This window comes from Vipera ursinii, assembly GCF_947247035.1.
Source record: "Vipera ursinii genome assembly, chromosome: 4".
In the NCBI taxonomy this organism is placed as follows: domain Eukaryota; kingdom Metazoa; phylum Chordata; class Lepidosauria; order Squamata; family Viperidae; genus Vipera; species Vipera ursinii.
The window spans coordinates 57,615,972-57,626,571 of NC_139514.1; the positions used below are offsets into that span (position 1 = coordinate 57,615,972).

The window sequence follows — 10,600 nt, forward strand, 5'->3', positions numbered from 1 at the left end:
TATTGTGTCTATTGCAGGCTGATAAAGTGCAAATAAATGAAATGTGAGATACTCTTGTATGTTGCATCAATTAAATGACTGTGTGGAGTCTTTGTTATTCATAAGGGATACATTTTATCATGAATTTAAGTTTGGATTTTGATAGAAAGATATACTTGCCCTCAAAAATCACTATTCCCATGTAACATGTGAAGCTGTAAGCATGTGACTATGTAGGAGATATACAGTATAGGGCAGGGTTTTTCAACCTTTTCACTGATTGTACCACTTTTAGGACATGACAATATTTGAGTACCACCAGTGCTTAGCAAGGTGTTAAAAACTTGATGACTAAAGAAAAAAAGGGGGGGAATTTTGGGTGATTAGATTCATTTGTTGTTATAGAAATGGCTAGTTTATAATATTACGGAAAAGTAAAAAGTTGAGGTTCAATGTTAATGCTTCCTTCTACTGCAACAGAGGAACTCTGTTCTTTTTCCTTTCTCCCCCTCACTTTTCCCCCCTTTTTCCTCCCCACTGTGTCCTACTATTTGCTTTTGTATTTTATTTTATAATCTAAAAAAATGTTACAAACTGTAGAAAAAAGTTAAAAAAGAAAGTACTGGTTTTAATTTCTTCGGCGGCAGTTCCTTTGCTGAATCACTCCCTTTGTAATGACAATTGTATGATGAATTTATCCATATTTATTAATATGCACCACTACCAGCTGGCTGGTCGGCCCTTCTTCCTCTCTCCCTCTCCTCTTCTTCCTCCATGCCTTCTGGGTTCTCTTTCCACGGTGTAGTAAGAATGCACCACTCCCAGGCCCTTCACTGTCCTAAAGCAGACATCTCAAACACAAGGCCCGGGGGCCGGATGCGGCCTGCGAAATGGTTTCATGTGGCCCGCAAAGCCATCCTGGAAACAGTGAGGAAACGGCCCCCACTGTCTTCACCCTGGCCCAGAGACCCTCCTCCTGCCAGAGACCCTCAGATCTGTCCCACTCCTGCCCAGGCCCCCATAGGCACCCTTGATTCAAACAATGTAGAGCTGGCCATGCCCACCCAGTAGGCCATACGCACTCTAGCCACGCCCACCCAGTAGGCCATGCCCACCCTGGCCATACCCACCCGGCCCCCTGAGGGCAACCGCAATGCTGATGCGGCCCTCAATGAAATTGAGTTTGACACCTCTGCCCTAAAGACATAGGAATCAAGCTCAAAGCAAGAAAGGCTCACAAAAGCCTTCCAGAATAAAGAAACACTGACTATGTTTTTCTCCTTTAAGCTTCCTCAGGGGTGTCTCAGTTTAAATAATGTAGCAACCAGGCTCCGGCAATTGCAAAAAGCGATAACTTTAAATTAAGCCTATTTACCTACAAAGAAAACTTGCTAAAAGCGATAGACAGACTCAAGATAAGGGGGTAAAACTAATTACATTTGTTTAAATGGATCAAACCTACGGAAGCCAACACTTTGGACTCATTGCTAGCCTTTGTGAAACAGACTAAAATATTCGAGTAACCAAAGCTCATAAACTGAGCCTCTGAATTACAAAACGCTGTAAAAACTGTATGAAAATCCTTCTGTTAATCCATTCAAGCTGCCAGCTGACCAGGAACCCATTGGCTTCCGAAACAAACCAATCTCCTTTCCGACATGCTCGTCTCCTGGTTTTTCATGTCACCAGCGCTGATTGCATTCTCCTGGCTGGAGAAAACCAACCAGGGTAACATTTCTTCCAGCAACAGCTACTTCTTCTTCCCTGTCTCTTTTTCCTCCCTGCCTGCCGAGCTCTCCTTCCATCCCCTTCTCTTTCCCTGTTGTCTTTTTTTTCCCCTTTCCCACCAAAACCACCTCCTTTTATATTATCTCCTCTCCTCCCCGCCCCCTTTTTCTCAAGTTCACCTCCAGCTCTGCACTGCTTCCGGAAGGACCAATCAGCTGGAGCCCTGACAGCACTCTGCCGAGCCCCGACAGTCCTGCAAGCTACAGCTGCCTCTCCCTCAGGCTTGGGTCACTTCAGCTCGTTCCCCTCCCCTGCTACACTTCTCTAGGACAGTCGTGTACCACCTGCCACGTGCCAAAGTATCACTGGTGGTACCCGTACCACCGGTTGAAAAGCCCTGGTATAGGGTTAGGTGGTATTCAGGTATATGTGTATTCCATGTATGTGTATAGGTATATAATCACATGTATTTATGAATGTACATGCACTTTTGTGACTGAACTGTCCCTTCAAGAACTAGTTTGGCTGCAATATAGCCCTTTTGGCTTCATGCAGAAATAATTGCATGTAGTGATGGTGATGCCTACATGGATTCAATTGACCCAAACGTTGGAGCTCAGTAGGAAAACATTAGTTGCTTTGCACATCAGACTCTCAGAATGGGTTTCCTTTCTTCTCTGTAAAGTTTTTATTAATTTTTCCATACAATTTCCTGCCATTCATATTTGGCAGGCAAAATTGGGCTGCCTATTCTGATTCAAGCAGAAATGACATCAATGTCAAAAGCTACATGCATTTATGAAAGAGTTCCTTCGTGCCCTAAAACAGCACTGAAAAAGCATGTTGTGCTACGGAGGAAGAAAAATAAATGAGATGGTCTCTCTCCAATCATATGTATGCCAAATAAATCTGAGTGTCAATTTGAGTTTCTAACTCATGCCTCATATTTAGGTGTTTTATGGATCCCTGAAACTATTTGCAAGAAAAGAAAATGTAATATCATAGATATAATGATGGTGTAAAGGAAAAAATGAACTTAGTAATCTTGGAGCCAGCATTCTCTGCCAAGTTGTTTATTGAGTTGGGACTTGATGAGAAGCCAAAACTCACTCTTCTAAAAACACTTTATTGTGCTACAATCTGTGGTTGAATCAAAGCCATTTCTACAGTTAATATACATCAAATATTTACTAAGTTCACTGCATCTCCCTTTTGAATCTACAGGTAAACACTTGGGCTCTAAAAGCACAACTTGGAGAAACTGCATGGCTAGCGTGACTCTGTAATCTTCATTGTCCCAAATAGATATGATTACTTTTGTAATCTGAAATGAGTTTCCAGTCTTCCATTATATGCAAGACCATCATGTCTCACTGTACCTACAACTTGTTCAATAAAAATAACATCAGTAATAAAATTATAAGGGGCAAAAGACTATCTTAGTAATAGATATATAAGCCCTCTTCATTTTAAGAATTAGATTCATTAAACTAAACAAAAAAAATCCAAGCATATAATAGGCTTAATAATATGACTTTCAGAATATAAAAAAGTCTGGAAAATTAAATAATAAAGAAAACAGTTCCAAGAATTATTCATTGCTCAAATGTCTTCTTTCTTGTGCAATATTTTTAAAGCATATTTTAAGTATGGAGAGACAGTGGTTCCTAACAGGATAAGTAGCTCTCTATATTTGCAAGGGGGAAGTAAGAGGATGCCTTTGAGATGTGCCCCCTTTCCTGGTATCTGCAGGTTTAGATTATGTATGTGTTCCAATTTATGAAGGAGGCCTATCAATATACAGCGGCGTATGAGCATAGAGGAGCACAAACAGTAATTAAACCAGAGTTCAAAGTACAACTATTGGTAATAGTTGTTTATCACTTAGCTGGAGATCGTGGGAATTGAAGTCCATCTTTTGGGCATGTAACAAAAGACTGGAAAAGATGGCCTAGGAGACCATAATGATGGTTTTTGCAAAGATCATTATTGGGCTGCGTTATTATTATTATGGTTTGTCACACAGTCAACCAGATGTTCAGACTGGATTTTTGTCCACTTATTGAGTCCTTCCCAAGGACCTGGGATAGGCAGATGTGGATGATTGATGGTGTTACAAATATCATGGCAGGATATAAGCTGTTCCAAGTAAAGCTGCCTCTTGCAATTGAGTGATGGTGAATTTGTCAATGCTGCTGGTGTCCAAGTGGTGCTCCAATTGTTTTGGGGTTGCAGGCAAGGAATCTATTACTATTGGTACAACCTTTGCTTTCTTTTGCCAGAGTTCTATTTCTATTTGCAGGTCTTTGTATTTTGTTGTCTTTTTCAGTTCTTTCTCTTCTATTCTGCTGTCTCTGGGTACTGCCACATCCTACTATTTCCACTACTACTATTGCAATATACAAAATGAAAACAAAAAAATATTACCACATCATAAAAAGCAATATATAAAAACAGAACAAAGAGAAAGGAAAACTATTATAATACATGGTGACAGCATATATAACCTGTAAGCCCTGGTGGTGCAGTGGTTAGAATGTAGTATTGCAGGCTAACTCTGCCCATAGCCTGAAGTTCAATCCTGACTGGCTCAAGATTGACTCAGCCATTCTTCCATTCTTCCAAGGTCGGTAAAACGAGGACCCAGATTGTTGGGGGTAATATGCCAACCCAGAGTGCTGTAAAGCACTATGGAGTGGTATATAAATCTAAGTACTATTGTTATTGCAAGGGACGCGGTGGCTCAGTGGGTTAGGACGCTGAGCTTGTCGATTGGAAGGTCGGCAGTTTGGCGGGTCGAATCCTGAGTGCCGCGTAGCAGAGTGAGCGCCTGTTACTCGTCCCAGCTTCTGCCAACCTAGCAGTTCGAAAGCACGTAAAAATGCAAGTAGAAAAATAGGGACCACTGCGGTGGGAAGGTAACAGCGTTCCGTGCACCTTTGGCGTCTAGTCATGCTGGCCACATGACCACGGAGACGTCCTCGGACAAGCGCTGGCTCTTCGGCTTTGAAACAGAGATGAGCACCGGCCCCTAGAGTCGGAAACGACTAGCATGCATGTGCGGGGGAACCTTTACCTTTACCTTTACTATTGTTATTGCTACATATTAAATCTTATTAAGCATGCATGAAGGAACATTGGTCAATCTTTTCATTAATTCAATTTTCTACTGTGGAGTAGCTTTTGCAGTGGAAGTACAATCAGTGCTTTCCAATTATCTTTGGTCTGACACTTTTTCTACTTAATTACTTAGAACGTTTTTAAAATGGCTTTTGAAAATATTTCAGAAATGGTAGAAGCTGCTGCTATAGCTTTTTCTTTCTTATCTCTCTACGCTCTGCAGCCTTCCTGGTCTTTCCTGATTCCGAAAAAAAAAACCCACAGGCAAAATCCCCCCATATGTGTTTCAATGATTAAGGTGCGAGAAGCCATGTAAGCTGCAAAGTGCTATAGTGAAGGTACAACATGGAAGACAGAAGAGCATCTTCGGTCATCTCGTAAGGAGCAGAAGTGCTAAAATAACATGTCTTGTTAGCTGTAGTGGAATAGTTTTCCCATCAAACTGAATGAGAAGCAGGGATGGTGGGGACAAAACTGGCATAGCATTAACTTTCACTGGCATCCTGCATTTCCAACACTTTACTGAGCCAATTTAATTCTGATTCAACCATTGAGTAGGATGTCTGAAAGGGTAATGCCGCAGTTTGGGTTCTGCTTCTTGGTGGCTTCCTGGTGCCACACTGCACTTCCCCAAGCTTTTTCAGTTGAGTAGAAAGATGGCTTTACAGCTTTCCCTCACAGTGAGATCAGTTTGAAAACAAATTGCTATGAAAATGCTCAGCAAGCTAGGGACGAGGTACGGTAAACTGCTAGTTCAGTATTGTGCAGTTGGCTGAAGGAAACACTATTTAATTTACCCAGATAGGATAGTATTTCTGGATTGACTGTGTGAAGACATTTTTTTTTTGTAGTTTGGGGAACAAAAATGGTGGCCTTATTTTTTTCTGTCCATCAGTTTGTATACTACACCATATTATTTCTAACTAAGAATGGGCCTCAGGTTCACAGAGAAATTAACTTTGTGAACAGTATTTGTGTACTTTTTTTCCCTTCCTACTGGAGTGTCCAACTTCTAGATTTTTGTTGGAAAGAAAAATGAGTCACTTAACTCTTCATATTGCCTTCCTGGAAGGAGATAAAGAACGTGGGGGAGATACGGAGCAGCTGGAACAGAGGATGTAGCTGTGTCCTTGAATAATGAAGTCACTGAGGAGAGTCTCTTTTCTTGCTGGTTGCCTGGACAGCAAGAAATGACAGCTCTTATATGCTAATGGAAATGACCATAATAACTTTAGCAGTTGAATGGTAGCTGCAAGATCAGATTTATCTGTTGATTTATCAAGTGACTCATGTCTACATATATATCACCGGGTAAACATTCACAGTTACCTCTCTGTGAATAAACATAAAGTGTAGCAGATCACGTATCTTTCTCCTTGCAAACACTATATCTTCTAATTCCCTAAGTAACCTATAGACACAAATATATAACTGAGGAACTCATGCTTTTGCAATGACAAGGCAACCCACTCAAGAAAGGGAAGAATCCAATTTCTCTTCTGCTTGAAGCCAAAACCAGCAACTGATGAAACGCTGTCTTGGTCTAAATTCTAAACCCTTAAAATAGGCCTTTTATTCTGACATGTGCTTATACAGGCATTTACATGTGGTTCTAAGAAACCACAAACGCCTTGCTAATTTTCATTAAGCTGGATCCCAGTGGAGATTTCATCACCTAAAAACAATTCTTTGGGATTAAAAGTTAAAATCCTCACCACTATAATGTCAATAGAAGAGGCCTTAAGCATGGCAAGGTTTGACCCTTATTTTCATTATATTTTTACGTGGGACAATGGTAACTCCATAAGTATTTCTTGGATCACTCAGCACTTTGAGCTGCATTGTAATTTATGCCTATTCGTCCCTTGAGGCCATTGTGCTGTTTTCCAGGATTGTAACTTATTTATTTTTATTCCAGCTATGAAGGGGATGTTTTGATGGATTATAACCTCAGCAAATGTCTAACCCCAAACCAGCAATGACAACCCAGAGACTTAAAACAGATCTTCTGCTTTCTTGGCAAAGGACTGGGCCTCACTCTGTAGAGGGCTTCTGATACTCTATCTCCCTCTACCGGTACTCCTAAGACATTCTCCAAGGATGGGAAATCATGTTCTTGCCGCTTCAATTTCCATACTGTCCCTTTTGGCAATAATGGGAGATACAGGCAGTAAAAAGGATAGTACCTTTATGATTGATGCGGACCCAGGGCGATGTATGAGGCATCACTATGTTGATTCTATCAGCCATCCTTTATACAAGTGCAGCTCAAAGGTAAGTGTTGCTTGAAACTTCTCAACCTTTGTGAAATTACTACATTACCAAACTTGTAAGGAAGGACAATTAAATTTTCTAAAAGCAAATATTGGCTTAGCATCAATACATAATTGTTTATAAAATTAGATTAATTCCAGAGATGTTTTGATGTTATGCAAGATCATCATAAAATAATCTTTTATCACCTGAAGTGATGTAAAAACGTGTGCTTCTGTCCACTTCATTTAGAGAAAGAAGCGGAACTAAAATTTCAATAAACTTCAGTTCGTATAATAGGAGAGAGTTCTCAAATAGCAGACAAATTGAACAAGGAGCAAAGTAGATTATGTAATATACACTGCTCTGTTTTCTACAGTGGAAAACAACTATAGTGTTCAGGAGAAACTCTTGTTCTCTTGCAAAATAAGTACAATTATAAATTTCCCTCTTACTCTATGGCAGACATGTCAAACACAAGGCCCGGGGGCCAGATCTGGCCCACGAAGTGGTTTCATGTGGCCCATGAAGCCATTCTGGAAACAGTGAGGGAACAGCCCCCACTGCCTTAGCCCTGGCCCAGAGACCCTCCTTCTGCCAGAGATCCCCAGATCTGTCCCACTCCTGCCCAGGCCTCCATAGGCACCCTTGATGCGAACGATGTAGAGCTGGCCACGCCCACCCAGTAGGCCATACGCACTCTAGCCACACCCACCCAGTAGGCCACACCCACCCTGGCCATACCCACCTGGCTCTCTGAGGGCAACCGCAATGCTGATGCGGCCCTCAATAAAATTAAGTTTGACACCCCTGCTCTATGGTTACACCATTACTCTTTTCTTTCCATAATCTATCTTGTAATCCATTATTTATTTATATATTTGTTTGTTTTTATTTATATCCCGCCTTTATCATTTTTATAAAAAAAATGCAAGCATACCTAATATTCCTTCCTCCTCCTCTTTTTCCCCACAACAACCACTCTGTGAAGTGAGTTGGGCTGAAGGAGAGGCACACGTCACCCAGCCAGCTTAAATGCTTAAAGAGGGAGTAGAACTGACAGTCTCCTGTTTTCTATTAGTTTAACCAAACTTTTTATTTCTGTTCTATGCAAAAACCCATAAGGGATTTTTACTCAACAATAAACGTAGATATTGCCTTTTCTCTAATCAAACAAGCAATTTGGTCATCTCAGAAACTTCCATCATCCTCACCAACTATTCCTCCACTGTGGACAATTTTTCCATCTTTGTGCATACAATAGTCTCGCTGCAGTTATAACACACCATAACAAAGTTCCATGAGTTTTTCCTAATAGTTTCTCCATCAATTCCAAAAGACTTTTTGTTCTCAGTTGTATATCTTTAAAATCCTCTGAATCAAAGCATATATTTGAATCCAAAACTTTCTAGCTTTTTTACATGTCCACCAAACATGATAAAATGTCCCTTGTTGTACGCATTTCCAATTTGAATTTGAAAGGCTATTAAACTTTTTAGACAATTTTATCTTGTGACATATCCCAGTAGTGCATCATTTTACAAAAATTCTCTTTAAAATTACAACAGTCTAAATTTCAGTGCTTTCATTCACAGACTTTCCCTTTGGTCCATCTGTATATTAAAATCAAAATTCACAGTCCACTTTATCATACATTCTTTAACCTGGTTTTGCTCTGTTTCAAATTTCAGTTTAGCAATCACATGTTTACCAGTGCACAGTTGTACTTTAAATTCAGTCTTATTTTCTCCATAGCATATGTCGATGGCTGCAAATTTAGACTAATTTAATGGATTCCTGCACAACGTAGGGGGTTCAACTGCTGTAATTGTAATTAAATTAAGTGTACATTAAGGAACTCTTCATTGTTATTCTTTCACCCAAACATAAACCTTGACTCCAAGGCCAGTGACGATGCTGGTCTAGAATCTGAATTTGTATTAGGTTCTATGAAATGACAGATGATGCTCCATTTTTAATTGACACATTTGCCATAATAAATTACTTGATTTTTTGCAATATTCAGCATTTCAGTTAGGTCGTTTTACAGTGTGACCTCAAAATTCCCCTTTCTTTAGGTGACACATGGTATAAAAGTGTACAGTTGTGAGATTGTGGAGAACTGCTTTTGAGTTTCTATTTCTCTGTGGCATGCCATTCTGTCATGCTGAAGCCTTTCTGGCTGTCCATGAATCCTGATTAGGAAAAATAAAAACCCTTCCAGACAGTTCCTCACAGGATTTCCCCTCAAAATTTAATTAAATGTGGGAAGTCAGGGCACAAATACCTAGACTAGAAATCCGGACATACGTACATACCTTTCAGCCATCAATATACGCATCAATCAATATACAAGCTTTGTTCTCCTTTTGAAAGAAATGTCTTTATATTAAATTGAATGGGGTTGATTAAAAATACACTAAAAATAGTGACATACCATGCATATGCTTATACAGTTAATACAGTATGCAATTTCCATGATATAGCATTTATGGTATGATTCTTCATATGTGCAAGGAGGGCTACTATAAGTTTTATACAGACTTTAAAATGGCTCAGCAACATATATAAGACCCTGCCAGTTTGTGACGTGGGGTGTAAGAATCATCCAGTTCCGAGCCACACATTTTCTACTGGTGTCACATGTTTGCACTCTTTAGGACTAACTCTTCTCTTCTGACCTTCTGGTCTCCTTCCTTTACAGATGGTGTTGCTAGCTCGCTGCGAGGGACAGTGCACTCAGATCTCACGCTCAGAGCCAATGGTGTCCTTCAGCACAGTTCTGAAACAGCCTTTCCGATCCACGTGTCATTGCTGCCGGCCACAGACTTCTAAACTGAAGGCCATGCGCTTGCGCTGCTCTGGTGGTATGAGACTTACTGCCACCTACCGCTACATCCTCTCATGCCACTGTGAGGAATGCAACTCTTAAGGGCAAACCTGCTGCAGCAAAAAAAAAAAAAAAAAGAACAGGAAGGGCAAATGTCCTCCAGCAGAACTTCCAGAAGCAGCTAGGGACAACCTTCCAATGGTTTGCTGTTGCTACAACCAAGGATAATTAGAACGGATTTCAGTTGAGAGAAGGAGCCACAAAGATCCGTGGGGTTGCACCAAGTAATACAACAGACACCAGAATGTATAATTGCACATCATTGTTGAAGATGTAACCATTTGTGAGGGTGAGGAATGGGAACATATGTTGTTAGAAATCTCTCATTCGAGTTCTTGGGGTCATTTTTCTATGTCAGTGATTCTTTAATATAGAATAAGGTCAACTTAAGAATTATGGCTCTTGGTTTGAATGTTCAGCCAGCAACACAAAAGAACCAGGGACATAGAAAATGTATACAGTGGATGCTATTATGTGGAAAACAATTTATTCTACAAGAAAACAAAGACTCCTTCCCTGTACACAGAAGCCTATTGTGTCTTTTAAACATGCCCTTTAGTTTATACTGGCCATGAAAACAGACTGTGTTGAGTAGTAAAAGATATATTTTATATGGTCTGGCAGCCAAGT

The 10,600-nt window shown here is 40.3% G+C and overlaps 1 protein-coding gene across 1 annotated transcript; it reads left to right on the top strand.

Moving 5' to 3' along the window:
- Window positions 1-6,927: 6,927 nt before the first annotated feature.
- On the top strand, window positions 6,928-10,012 carry NDP (norrin cystine knot growth factor NDP; the record flags this gene model as incomplete). The annotated part of the gene is made up of 2 exons (XM_083361600.1): window positions 6,928-7,101; window positions 9,785-10,012. 2 exons carry the CDS (start codon window positions 6,928-6,930, stop codon window positions 10,010-10,012), a joined length of 402 nt encoding a protein of 133 aa, XP_083217726.1.
- Window positions 10,013-10,600: the final 588 nt, after the last annotated feature.